General features: G+C 48.3%; 1 protein-coding gene across 3 annotated transcripts in view; it reads left to right on the top strand.

Annotated features, from left to right (window-relative positions):
* usp48 (ubiquitin specific peptidase 48) overlaps nt 1-3,362 on the top strand; it is a 29,518-nt gene extending 26,156 nt beyond the window's left edge. For all 3 annotated transcript variants that reach the window (XM_034082852.2, XM_034082854.2, XM_034082853.2), the window contains 5 exons: nt 725-907; nt 1,141-1,266; nt 1,347-1,395; nt 1,481-1,507; nt 2,705-3,362. In XM_034082852.2, coding sequence (XP_033938743.1) covers nt 725-907; nt 1,141-1,266; nt 1,347-1,395; nt 1,481-1,507; nt 2,705-2,727 — 408 coding nt within the window. In that variant the 3' untranslated portion in view covers nt 2,728-3,362. The remainder of the gene's footprint in view (nt 1-724; nt 908-1,140; nt 1,267-1,346; nt 1,396-1,480; nt 1,508-2,704) is intronic.
* Nucleotides 3,363-14,132: the final 10,770 nt, after the last annotated feature.

Raw genomic sequence — 14,132 nt, 5'->3', positions numbered from 1 at the left:
CCAGCCTGCCAGTCTGCACTCTGCCAGCCTGCCAGTCTGCACTCTGCACTCTGCCAGCCTGCCAGTCTGCACTCTGCTCTCTGACTGTTGCAAGCTGCTAGCTTGACAGCTGTGTGCTAACAATAGCCATGTCCACTGGTTACATTTACTATGACATGTGTTTGTTCATAATGAGGGGAGGGGCTTAGGATGGACGGGCTGTCAGTGTTGCCAACTCAGCCATTTTTTTCACTAAAATTAGTGACCTGTGATCACGGCAGTGGCGAACCGTCAGGGCCTTCAAGGTATTCAGAGAATACCCTGGAACACTCAGATAAAACAAACTAAAAATCGATTTAATTATATAAATAAAATGAATAAATGAGAATGGTATCTGTGTTGTTGATCTGTAATATTACAGTGTTACGTTGATTTGTTTGTCCTTCTCGGACCATGCTCTACGCATTTCAGTAGTTTTGTGTTAGAAAAGAAAGCAACCAATCAGATCTTGTATCTACAGAAGGTCCAGTTGAGAGACACGGTTCGCCACTGGATCACGGGTACTTTCAATTGAAAAGAGTTGGCAACATTGGGCTGGGTTTTTCAGTTGGATCATTACAAAACATGTAACTAACTGGTGCTGGCTTTTGACCTAGCCAAGCTTCAAGCATTTGTTTGTGCTGGCAAAGGTGAGAAATAAACACATGGTTACACCTAGCAGCTATTAATCAGTACTTTGTTTCAGTCTCAAGATGGTGCAAAGCGGCTAAAGTTGGATGACGGCAGCTCAGCATCAGCAGCTACCGTCCCTGGGACCAAAATGACCAGACTAGGTGGAATCAGGAGGAGCACCCGGCACAGGAAACTCAGAGGAGAGAAAGCGCTGATTGTTTCTGCTAATCAGACACTTAAAGAGCTAAAAATACAGGTGAGGGCTCCACACGAGTGGATACAAGCCTGACGCATTCAGGTGAATGTAGAATGACATCGAGAGGGTGAATAGAGGAAAGTAGGTTCACATAAACCCAATCTGTCCTTCTACTCAAGTATCTGAAAGCACTGACCAGAACAGTTTCTAAAAAGCATTTATTGACTGTGCTCCACAGTCAATGAATGTTCTGTGTTCACAGAACTAACATTGCTGTGCTCCACACCCTGTAGATTATGCATGCCTTCTCCGTGGCTCCGTTCGACCAGAACCTCTCCATCAACGGTGAAAGTCTGACGGACGACTCAGCAACTCTGGGTAGTCTGGGCGTCATCCCAGAGAGCATCATCTGTCTAAAGGTACCCTGTTACTATGGAAATCCCAAGCCCTGCAGATCCTTTCCTTTGGTCCACAACATTCATTCATTGTTCCCTTTCAGGCTGATGAGCCAATAGCAGACTATGCTGCAATGGATGATGTCTATCAGGGTATGTCATTATCTTCTCCTAAAAGATATGGCATTAATAAAAGATAATCTATAATAATACTGTGTCTCATCTCTTTCCTTCACAGTGAGAATGCCTGAAGAGGGATTTAAAGGTAAACATGCTTTCTCTCCATTTGATATGTTTGTTTTCTTCTACACTTTTCCTCTTATTTGCCAATTTTGAACCCGGAAATGTTGATCACACCAAAGTGTTATGTTAGAAATGTTGAGTATGGGTCCCCAACACAAAGAAACTGCCGGATGCTAACATGATTGTTGGGCAATTTTCAAAATGAGCATTATGTTGCGTTAATTAGCATGAATTAGTATTATAGGCTATGTAAAGAATAGTTTTAAAAAGGCTGAATTCTTGAGTGCCTTTGGGGGTTATTGAGGATACTGAATCCATATCTGACGTTTCCCGATCAATAATAGCAGTTTTAAACAGAAAAAGGCAATATTTGTAGACACTATGGGCTGATTTTGATGAATTTTGGGTCACTTTGGGAGATTTAGTGGATTCTGGATCATTTGGATTGGTCAGATTGCTTATTTTCATGAAGAACAATTGTCCACAGGAGAGATGGTCATTTGAATCTTGTGCTCTGTATATCCAATGGTCGCAGCACTACTCATTGCAGTCAGAATCAGAGAGTACACATATTGCCATCTTCTGGTTAAAACTGCTGTTATTGATCCTTGAAATGGATTCAGTATCCTCAATAACCCCTTTCCACTCCAACATGTTCCAAATCTGCCAAGACCATTTGGGGACCCTGCTATACATGATACGTAGGAGTGCTCAACATTTCAGAGTTCACTATGCTGCAACTTGACTTGTATCAAGTAGTAAGCTAGCATCTCTGTTCTCTTCATTGGTGCATTCCAATGTAAAGGGATATCCGTACCATGTCGTTGAGTTCATCTCATTTCTGAGCAAAGTGAGATGCAGGCATTGATCCAGTGACGTCCCCAACACTACATCTTTATCTTAGTATTGTATCGGGTCTTGCCTCTTCATAACATTTCCAATCCACACTGTCCTTTATTAAGGAGAAGGATTTGAGCCTGTTTGGACACCTTAGCATTGAAGCCACTTTCTGAAGACCCACCTCATGTAGTACAACTGGAACACGGAAAGTTGACCAAATGTTTGTATTTGTGATCCTACTCTTCGGTTGAATCAATTGGTCGTGTTAACTCTTTACTGTATTGTGCAGTATTGTTATGTAATACGTTTGAATGATTTGGTTTTATTTTTAGTGAAAGTTAGTTTTTGCTTTAATCTCCGAGTTTCTGTGTTCCTGCAGGCACTGGGCTTCTCGGGCACTGAGGACAGCGCAGACGTAGCTATGCTTGAATTGGACGGATGGAAATGTGAAAGGAAAGAAAGTTTACATTTGTCAACGGTCCATATATAAATAAGTGCTTTCATTTGTTTGTTTTACGTTTTGAGTAGGCTTTCTTTAATAAAACTGTGACTATGTTGCAAAGCCAATGCTTTTCTCTACATAGGGTAGGCTTGACTTTGTTATTTCAAATTGGTAATGATTCTGAAGGACGTGGCAGCGCTGCTACCTGACTGAATCTGAATGGATCTGTTTTATTCTGAGGCTTGGCTTCAGTAAACTTCTACTCCAAAATGGGCTTTGTTTTGGACTCTTTTAAATGATGGCAGACAAAATCAATCCAATGTTCTCTTTCCTTTACGTGGAAGCTTGTGTTCTCACTGCAGAGTTTTCAGGTTTGTCAAAAAAAGAATGCACGAGTAACTGTTAAGTATTACAAATATAAATGTTCCAACATTAATTACCTCTACAGCAAATCTATATCCATATACTCCATGTGGCATTTGGAATGACATAGCTACACGGTGAGAGTTGGGAGTGAGAAACAGAATGCAAGCAGTGATATGTCCTGTTCTTTTCACTGTTATTTCTTATGGACAATAAAGTTATTTTCAAAGCACTCTGTCCTCCTCACACACTTGTAATTATGTGTTTCAGCAACTTGCCAAATATTGTTATTGGCGCCGGGCCGTATAGTGTTTATTAGACTAACTGTAAGCCAATACCTTATGCAACGTCCTAACCCTTTTTGTAATGAAATGTTCACTGTGCCAACAGTTAGTTGTTTTTAAATTGTTGAACCTGATTTCCGTCTCTTATTATGTCCTCTAAATGACTTGGTAAGGACTGGAAAGATGCTTTTGTTGTATGACGGAATCACACCAAAATGACTGAAAGATGCACAGTTTTGCTCTTGGAATGATGTTGTTACCAAGTGCCCAATTCTAGTGAACAAAAGTAAACATTTTAACTTTGGAAAGTTTGGCTCTAAGTTCAACAAATGGCGTTGTCTATAGATGCTGTCCTGCACAGAGAACATGTTGACTTTAGCTTTAGAGAAAATGCTTCTCCTTTCTCAAACTTGTCCTGACACAGCAGGGTTCCCCAGCTCGACTCAGACTGGAACATCCCACCCCCAGAAGGTCTGTTAACCCTTAAATGAACCTTCCTTATATTGGGAAATGTATTGATTGCTACTTCTAAATATAAGTAAAAACAGACTACAAGTAGTCAGAAAACAAGTCACCAATTAGTAGGGATAATCAACAGGTGTAAACGATCGCAGGCAGTCCTGCCTCTAGCAAGCTGGGTGCAATCACCCTAATCGGAGAGCCCCAGCTGCAGTAGGAAGAAGGTATTTAAATAGTTGCTGTGTGCGATCCAGGGAGACGGAAGCATGCAGACGGGAGGCATTTTTCTACTAAGTAGAAAGAAGAGCAGATCAAAATGTTGTGTAAGAGCTCCGCAGAGCCGCTGATGTTATGTTCTGTTTGGATTGTTTGTGTGTGTGTCACGTGTCACTCTGCGCAGCATTGCTCAGAGAGTAGGTTTCAGTGTGGTGCGCTGGTTGTGGGGGGCATTCTGTGCTTGGACGCTCTGTTGGTTATCAACTCCTCCCTGGAATCAGGCAAGGTTCCCGCCGTCCTCAAGATAGCAGCTGTCACCCCCATCGTCAAAAAACCTGGTCTCGACCCGAGGACCCCAGCGACTTCCGGCCGATCTCCAACCTTCCTTTTCTTAGCAAGATCATGGAAAGAGCAGTTGCTGCCCAACTCCACCATCATATGTCCGACCATGAGCTCTACGAACCCTTCCAACCAGGCTTCAGATCCAACCACAGCACAGAGACGGCCCTTATTAAAATAACCAATGACCTCCTCATAGCCGCCGATTCAGGCCTCGTCAGCATCCTTATCCTCCTGGACATCTCCGCCGCATTCGACACAGTCTCGCACACTATCCTACTCAACCGCCTATCCGTCTACCTTGGCGTCTCTGGTACAGCCCTCTCCTGGTTTCATTCCTACCTCTCCAACAGGCAACCGTTTGTGACCATCGGAAAATCCAGCTCTCCCCCAGCCCCTGTCAACCAAGGTGTGCCACAAGGTTCGGTGCTCGGCCCCCTTCTATTCAACATCTACATGCTCCCCCTCGGTGAAATCATCCGCCGACATGGTCTCAACTTCCACTCCTATGCCGACGACACCCAACTCTACATCAGTACCAATCCATCATCCCAGCTACCCCCACTGTCACTTGTCAACTGCCTCTGCGACATCCAAGCCTGGATGTCAAAACATCTACTTAAACTCAACAATAACAAAACAGAGCTCATGGTTGTGGCCCCAAAAACACTGCCCCGGAAGGTTGGAGATCTGCTCCTCACCATCGATGGCGGCTTCATCCACCCTTCCCCTGAGGTTCGCAGCCTGGGCGTCACTCTGGACTCTAGCCTCACCTTCAACTCCCACATCAGGTCTACTGTCAAAACCGCTTTCTTTCATCTACGAAACATCTCCAGACTCCGGCCCTCTCTCCCCGACCCCGTTGCAGAAACATTAATTCATAAGTTCATCTCCTCTCGTCTGGACTACTGCAATGGAGTTCTGTTCGGGGTCAACAGCAAAGCCCTGGACAGGCTCCAGTACATCCAGAACTCTGCAGCCAGGCTCCTCACCCACACTAAGCCCTGGCAACACATCACCCCTACCCTCATCCACCTTCACTGGCTCCCGGTCAAGTCACAGGGTGTCCGCGGGGTCTTAAAAAGTATTAAAAGTTGATAAATCAATTTTGCGAAAATTAAGGCTATTAAAAAGTATTAAACGGCATTTTCCAAGGTATTAAGAAGGTCCACAGCAACGACAACATGAAACACCCTTTAATTTACTGAAACAACATGTCGGGACGCCCCCTCAAGTTGGCCCCATGCATAGCGTGCCATAAAATGCTGCTTCTTATTTTAAGTTTCGTTGCCTTGCTCCGCTCTGTGGGGGGCGGGGGTTATCTGCTGGTGGACTACCTGAGAGAGATACAGCAGGAGAACACGCCGTCCACCGCGGAGAATAAACAGAAGGGCAACCATGCTCCGGGGTCTTCTTCGCTGCTGTTGGTGTATTTTGTGGCGGCAGCAGCGCCACTTACAGGCCTGGCATATGTACTACAGCGCGTCCAGCATTTCCAGCGGTCTAGTGTGAACGGACACGTTAATGAATCGAATGCGCTTGAACGGAAGACTTTTTTGCGTTTGCGTATGTGTTTTACTGTATGCGTCCTCGTGGGGCCTGTCTAAGCCAAACTATATCCGTTCACAGAGATCTGCTATTTTAAAGTAAGGTCAACACATATCGACCCTAAATATAGTCTATATTAAGAACGAGAAAAGTCTTAACATATATATCGTTTTTTGTAAACATATGACAAATGTGTGAGGGTGATGACGTTAGAGCATCGTCCAATGTGCCGGGCTTAGCCCCGGACAGCCCCAGCCCAATTTAACCCCTGGGTATTTGTGAGGGTGTAGCGCCAGGAAAAGGGAGTCGGAGGCGGTGTATTCAGAACGGAGTTCCACTCTTTATTATCCATTAAATATAGAGAGGTCAACACATCGTCTGCTCTGCTTAACGAGCTAGCAGGAATGGAGGCTAACTCTCCAGGTGTTCCCACTAAAGGGTCCGTGTGGCAACACAATAAGAGAGGTGAATTATGTCCCATAACGTGTCACCACACAAGCCCCCCCAGAATTCACGTGTAAACAAAATCCGTATGGCGGGGAGGAACAATCCGCCTGCCCCCACGAGACCTGCGCACCGGAGTCGGTACAGCGACCTCCGCCCGTGCGGCCCCTGACAGAGGAGGGACCGGAAAAAACAGGTCCACACTCCCTGACAGGAATCAAAGCCGGGGGTCGGCCCCGTCTCGGCGGCCGAGCCAGCACCACCGGCCGGTCCACGTCCAAGTGAGCAGCCTTCACCCGGTCAACCGAGACGTGCTCAGCCTTACCGCCCATGTCGACCACCAGGTGTTTTTCACCGTGTTCCAAAACCCGGAAAGGTCCGTCGTAAGGGGGCTGCAGGGGGCCTCTGTGTGCGTCGTGACGGATGAAAACGTGCCCAGCTGAGCGTAGCTCCGCGGGAACTTGAGACCCTGGCGCACCGTGCTGAGTAGTCGGGACTGGAGCGAAAGCCTCCGCCGCGTCACGCAGAAAAACTCGCTGGGCCGTGGCAGACCAGGGAGCTGAAGCATTTGGGAGGAAATCCCCGGGAACTCTCAGCGGCTGACCGTAGACCATCTCCGCTGTAGAACACTGCAGATCTTCCTTAGGTGCGGTCCTCAGGCCCAGTATCACCCAGGGCAGCTTGTCGACCCAGTTACCGTCCGTAAGGCCGGCCTTGAGGGACGCCTTGAGGGACGCCTTCATGGAGCGATGAAAGCGCTCGCAGAGGCCGTTAGCCTGAGGGTGGTAAGCGGTAGTCCTGTGCAGCTTGACCCCCAAACCGCCTGCCACAGCGTTCCAGAGCTCGGACGTGAACTGAGAGCCCCTGTCTGAGGAAATGTCTGACGGGGTGCCAAAACGACAAACCCACGTTGCAATGAAGGCCCGGGCAACGTCTGCGGCTGATGTCGAAACGAGCGGAACTGCCTCCGGCCAACGGGTCGTTCTGTCCACCATGGTGAGGAGGTAGGAAAACCCCTGAGAGGAAGGCAACGGACCAACCAGGTCAATGTTGACGTGATCAAACCTCCTCTCAGGCACCAGGAAACGCTCCAACGGGGCCTTCGTGTGGCGGTGCACCTTAGCGCGTTGACAAGCCACGCACTCCCTGGCCCAAGTCCTCACATCCTTTTTCAGCCCATGCCAGACGAACTTCGCGGCCACCAAGCGCACCGAAGGTTTAACGCCGGGGTGTGATAGGCCGTGCACCGCTTCGAACACAGAGTGCCTCCAGCTGGCAGGGACGACAGGCCGCGCCAGGCCCGTGGAAACGTCACACAGGAGAGTAATGCCCGCGTCGCCGAACACCACGTCCTCCAAGCGCAGCCCCGCGCCCTCCACCTTCAGAGCCTGGACGCCGGGATCTGTGACCTGGTCCGCCGCCATGCGAGTATAGTCCAGGCCCAACTGGACGGCACCGATGACGACTCTGGAGAGACAATCAGCAACCAGGTTCGACTTGCCAGCCACGTGCTTAATGTCCGTAGTGAACTCTGATATGTAGGAAAGCTGCCGCTGCTGACGTGCCGACCAAGGCTCCGCCACTTTTGACATGGCGAAGGTGAGCGGCTTGTGGTCGACAAACGCCGTAAATTCACGGCCTTCCAGCATGAAACGGAAGTGCCGCACGGCCAAATAAAGTCCAAGGAGCTCTCGGTCAAAGGCGCTGTACCTGCGTTCTCTGGGCGTCAGCTGGCGGCTGAAAAAGGCGAGCGGCTGCCAAGCGCCCTCCACCCACTGCTCGTGCACTGCGCCGACCGCGTAGTCCGACGCGTCCGTGGTGATGGAAATGGGAGCCGTAGATGATGGGTGTGCCAGCAAAGCCGCCTGAGCCAACGCGGTCTTGACCTCAGCAAAAGCGACGTCCGCCTCTGCTGTCCAGTCGATTGCCTGGACGGGGGTCTTGCCTTTCAACGCTTCATACAGCGGCCGCATGATGTGTGCGGCCCGGGCGATGAAACGGTGGTAGAAGGTCACCATCCCCAGAAACTCACGGAGCGACCGGGCTGTCAGCGGGCGAGGAAAAGCCGCAACAGCCTCCACCTTCGCTGGCAGAGGTGTCGCACCGCCCTTGGTGACGCGGTGCCCCAGGAAATCAATGTCAGACACCCCGAACTGGCACTTTGCCGGATTGATGATTAATCCGTGTTCGTTGAGCCGTGTGAAAAGGGCTCGGAGGTGGGACAGGTGCTCCTGCACTGAAGCGCTGGCGACGAGTATGTCGTCGAGGTAGACAAACACAAACGGCAGGTCCCGCAGTACCGAATCCATCAGGCGCTGGAACGTCTGAGCGGCATTCTTGAGTCCAAAAGGCATCCGCAGGAACTCAAAAAGTCCAAAGGGTGTTATCACTGCCGTCTTGGGAATGTCCAGGGGGTGCATGGGCACCTGGTGGTATCCACGCACCAGGTCCACCTTGGAAAACACCCCTGTACCGGCCAGATGCGCCGAAAAGTCCTGAATGTGCAGCACTGGATAGCGGTCAGGCGTAGTGGCGTCGTTGAGTCGGCGGTAATCCCCGCACGGGCGGAACCCGCCGTTCGGTTTGGGGACGACGTGCAGGGGGGAAGCCCAAGGACTGTCAGAGCGGCGGACAATGCCCAGGCGCTCCATGGTTGCAAACTCCGCCCTCGCCACAGCCAGCTTAGAAGGGTTCAACCGCCGGGCCCTGGTGTAGACAGGAGGCCCCTCGGTAGTGACGTGGTGCTCCACGCCATGCTTAGTGGTAAGCGCAGAGAAGGTGGGCAGCGACAGGTCTGGAAACTCGGCCAACAGTCTGAGAAACGTGTCTGCCCCTGACAGCGAGCCTGACAGCCCGTCGTACGCTGCGCTGCCAAGTGTGCACACGAGGGAAGAAAACGTCAAGGCATCAATCAAACGCCTATTCTTAACGTCCACTAAGAGTCCATGAGCACACCAAAAATCCGCTCCGAGGAGGGGAAAAGAAATGTCTGCTGTCACGAAATCCCAGCTGAAACGCTGTCCTCCGATGCACAAACACATAGGCCTCACGCCGTACGTGCGAATGGGACCGCCGTTAGCCGTCGTCAATCGCGGTCCGTGCCCTCCCCGGGTGACGTCTTCACTCGACGCGAGAACTACGCTCCGTTGAGCGCCCGTGTCACACAGAAACAGGCTCCCCGAAACGCTGTCGCTGACGAAGAGGAGCCTGCACGTGCCGCCGACGCTCAGGGCCACTACCGAGCGCCGGCCCCTCCGTTTCCCGGGGGTTTGTAGCTGCACGGAGCGATGCATCTCTTCGCCCTTGTCCCGAAACGTGAGTGGTAAGAGCACTCTCCGGTGTCTCCACGCCGGCTGCAAGCCGTGTCCGGCCCCCGCCATGCTGTCTTGACTGCAGATGGGCTGCTGCGCGTCGCGGCTAACGTCTCTGCACCGGGCTGTTGTGTAGCCAGGAAAAAACGATCCGCTTCCTCAGCCAAGGCCCGCGGCTCCGTGACAGGCGTGTTGGCCAGCGCCGTCTGGACCCGGGGAGGCAAGTGACGCAGGAAAATCTCCGTGAATAAAATCCGGGGATCTTCCCCCCCCTAGCAGATTTAGCATTTTCTCCATTAGCTGAGATGGCTTGCTGTCTCCCAGGCCTTGAATGTCAAGTAACTGGCGGGCCCTCTCCTTAGCAGATAAGCTAAATGTCTTAAGGAGAAGGGCCTTAATCGCCTCATATTTGCCATGATGTGGGGGGGCTGCGATGAATCCCACCAACCTGGACGACGTAGAGCAGCCCAGCGCTGCTACCACATGGTAGTATTTCAGGTCCCCGTCACGGACCTGTCGGCAGGCGAAGTGCGCCTCCACATGTGCGAACCATGCCTCCGCGGCGTGCTCCCAGAATTCCGGCAGCTTTACGAACACATCGCGTTCAGCCATGCTCGTTAATTTTCCGGAAACTTTCTCGGAAACGTCAGGGTCACCAGTGTAGCGCCAGGAAAAGGGAGTTCGGAGGCGGTGTATTCAGAACGGAGTTCCAATCTTTATTATCCATTAAATATAGAGAGGTCAACACATCGTCTGCTCTGCTTAACGAGCTAGCAGGAATGGAGGCTAACTCTCCAGGTGTTCCCACTAAAGGGTCCGTGTGGCAACACAATAAGAGAGGTGAATTATGTCCCATAACGTGTCACCACAGGGAGCTCCTATATGGCATTACCCCGCTGAAGCTCACCAAAGTTTCATATATTTCATAGTTCAAAGTTTTGTCAATTGTTTTGTTTATTGGTCAAATACTGGTTTCTACTGGTTTCTGATGGTTCTACTGGAATGAAAGAGCACAGAGTACAGAAGCAGCAAAGCAGCATACTGCATTAACCCTGACCCACAGAGAGGTTGAAGTTCATGTGGAGAGGAGGCTTCAGTAGTCTGTCTGTCTGCACTCTGTTTAGTTGTGCTATCTTACAATCAATATAGTAAATGTGAGGTAAATTGTGTCACCAATGTAACCGGTTAGAACTCCAAGTTGCGATGAGGTCTTAAAATGTATGGAAAGGGTCTTAAAAAAGGTCTTAAAAGGTATTACATTTGACTTCAGGATTCCTGCATACACCCTGAGTCACGCATCCAGTACAAACTCCTCCTGCTAACCTACACATCTCTCCACTCCCTAGCCCCTCCATACATCTCTGACCTCCTTCAGCCCTACACCCCCTCTCGTCACCTGCGGTCCTCTGACAAAGGGCTGCTCTCCATCCAGCGCTCCAAGCTGAAAACATTTGGCAACAGAGCCTTCAGTGTCGCAGCCCCCACCCTCTGGAATTCTCTCCCCTCTGCAATCAGGAATGCAGACACTCTGGACACCTTCAAAAAACACCTCAAACACCATCTGTTCACTCAGGCCTTTGGCCTCAACTAATATACAGTACTCAGCAACCTGTTCCTGTTTTGTTTTCTTCAGCCTATGTATCTGATTATTACTTTTTGTTTTGTTACTTCCCATTGTAAAGCGTCCTTGGGTTTCGTGAAAGGAGCTATATAAATTGAAATTATTATTATTATTATTATCTTCGGATGGATAGGTGGGAGAGAGAGGGATTTATATTTGGAAAGTTTAATTTTTGATTTACTTTGAATCCTGTTGAATCACTGAAGAGTCCTGCTAAAAAGGGGAGAAAGTTATTCATTCATGTTCATTTTGTTTGTTAGAAGCATTATAGTGAGGTTTATTTACATGTTTTGATTGTTTTGATCACTAAAATGCACCTTTCTTGTTTAAAGGTTTTTCACCTGAATAAAACTGCTGAATAAAGCTGCTGCATAATCTATTAAATAAAAAGTCTAAAAGAAAAGCTGAGGAGTGAAATCCTGTTATTAACGTCCAATAGATGCCTCGAGTCCCATTCAAGTGGGGAGTCTGCAAAAAAACCAACGGAACTTGACTAACTGTATTCCCTTCCAGTTACATAAAAACCGATGTAATCAGATTACTGGTACATTCTATAAATATTGGAATTACTAGCATGATTACAATGTTACATAACATTTAATAATAAAGATATATACTCTTTATTATAGGCAGGCGTACTGCCTGCATTTGTTTTTTGGTATTCATTTTGGCTACTTTCATTCTTTTTTTTATATTTTGATTTTCAATGCCGCATATGGACAACGGATTTATTTAACAAAAATACTGTGTGTTCTTTTAATTAAAGTTTTTAACTAACTAGCTTTTTTAAACGATGGGATAGAGAACCGCAGTGACGCGTCCTAAAACCCGGATGTAAACTCCTTCCGGTTCCTTCGTCAAAAACGCAATGCAATTTCTCCATAGGATTTTGGAAAATAGCTCGAAATAAGGTCTGTGGTTGACACACATTTAAGAGACGGATCACGTTTTGTTCAGCCGGATAATATCCACATGTCTATCTTACTTTTATAATGTTTTAATCATAAATCTAGTCGCCAGAAGCAAAATGCTAACGTTATGCTATAAACGAACTACAAAAAAGTACAGCAGCAGGGTCGCACGACTTCAACGTCACGCCAACTTTAGATCGTTTCAACTGACTTTCGCGCGCTTGCATATTTTAACAAAGCTTTTCATTTGAGCCAAACTGAATTTAACTGGAAGTCATGGCTGTGTCAATGACCAGTCTGATATCGTTTTACAAAGATGACAAGAAGATTGGAGATAGAGGAGAGAACCACTACAAGTCAGGACACGTACAACAGTGCAGCCTAGATGAAGGTGTGCTTACCGGTGTTGTCAGGGCTAGCATGAGGGAGAAGGTTTATAGAGTGTCGGTGAGTAGTGATAGCAAGAGTACCGTTAACCTAGAGTTAATTTATTCACATTAGTGACATTAATTCCCATCAACACATCCATTTTATGTGTCACATGAAATCTTTATTACAAATATTACACAGAAAACACAGAAATATCCATGAAATAAACATACAGTAGGCTATAAACAATTAAAGGGATAATTGGGAAGGCATTACAAATGTAAATATTTTAAATAATAAAACAATCCCACCACCACAGGCATCTACAGGAGAAGAGGGAATTCTCTCCACAAAATGTGAATGCCCACGTGGAGAATGGAAATGCAGTCATGCAGCTGCATTAGCCATCTTTGCCATCCACAGTTTCAGCTGCACTGACACCCCGTCAGTGGAAGAAGTCAAAGGCAGCTAAACGTACGCATTCAGTGTAGGAGCTATTTCCTCCAACCAATAACTCACTCAACCCGCTGACAAGAGAGCCCACCTCCAAAGATCGTGACTGGCTGAGGGACAGACTCGGGGGCAGGTTCTCAGGAATGTCTTGGCTTCTCTCCCCCGAGCCAGAAGAGGAACACTACAGCTTGGAAACACTTACTGTTCCTGAAATTATCAAATCTGTTGGGCATCAGGGACCTGAGGCAATTGTGGCAAGCATGGCATTGTCTGAGGAGCAACAGAGGGCAATTCAGGTGGCTACCACTGGTCAGCGAACCAACCCAAACTGGCATTTGTTCAGGAAAGGAAGGTTGACTGCCAGCAACTTTGGAGCTGTCCTGAGGTCAAAGCGTGCGACTGCTTCCCTTAGTGCCAGGGTGCTAGGGCAACAACAGGCCCTTGATGGTGCTTTGTCTGTACAGTGGGGGACTATGAATGAATGTGAGGGCGTCAGGGCATTCACCACTGCAACCCAGATGCAGGTCCATGAGTCAGGTTTGTGGCTCTCCCAATCAGGAGTGTTGGGGGCATCTCCAGATGGTCTGGTAGGGTCTCCCGCTGTGCTGGAGGTAAAGTGTCCCTACGGAGCCAGGGAAATGACAATTAGTGAAGCATTGCAAATCAAGGGCTTCTGTGTCAGTAAGGAGGGAGAAACATTCAGCCTGCATGAGGAGCATCCTTACTGGCACCAAGTGCAAGGTCAGCTTCACCTCACTGCAAGAGAGACTTGCTACTTTGTGGTCTGGACTACGAAAGACAGTGTCATCATTCCGATAGCCCGAGATGACAATTGGCAGCCTAACCTGTTTCCTAACTTTGTCAAGGCCCACATGCTTCCAAAGCTGGCACTGCCGGAATAATCACCTTTGTCACCGTTGTGGTTATTTTCTGAAAAAGACAGAAAAACAAAAAGGCATATTAATTGACTTGTTCTGAGTTCAGAGAGCACTGCTGTTCAAATTAAATATTTTTTTTAGAGAAAACTCATCTTCAGGATGTTATGGT

This window comes from Pseudochaenichthys georgianus, chromosome 5 (genome assembly GCF_902827115.2).
Source record: "Pseudochaenichthys georgianus chromosome 5, fPseGeo1.2, whole genome shotgun sequence".
NCBI lineage: Eukaryota > Metazoa > Chordata > Actinopteri > Perciformes > Channichthyidae > Pseudochaenichthys > Pseudochaenichthys georgianus.
The sequence above is the reverse complement of the archived record's forward strand: the minus strand, read 5'-3'. Positions and strand labels throughout refer to the sequence as shown.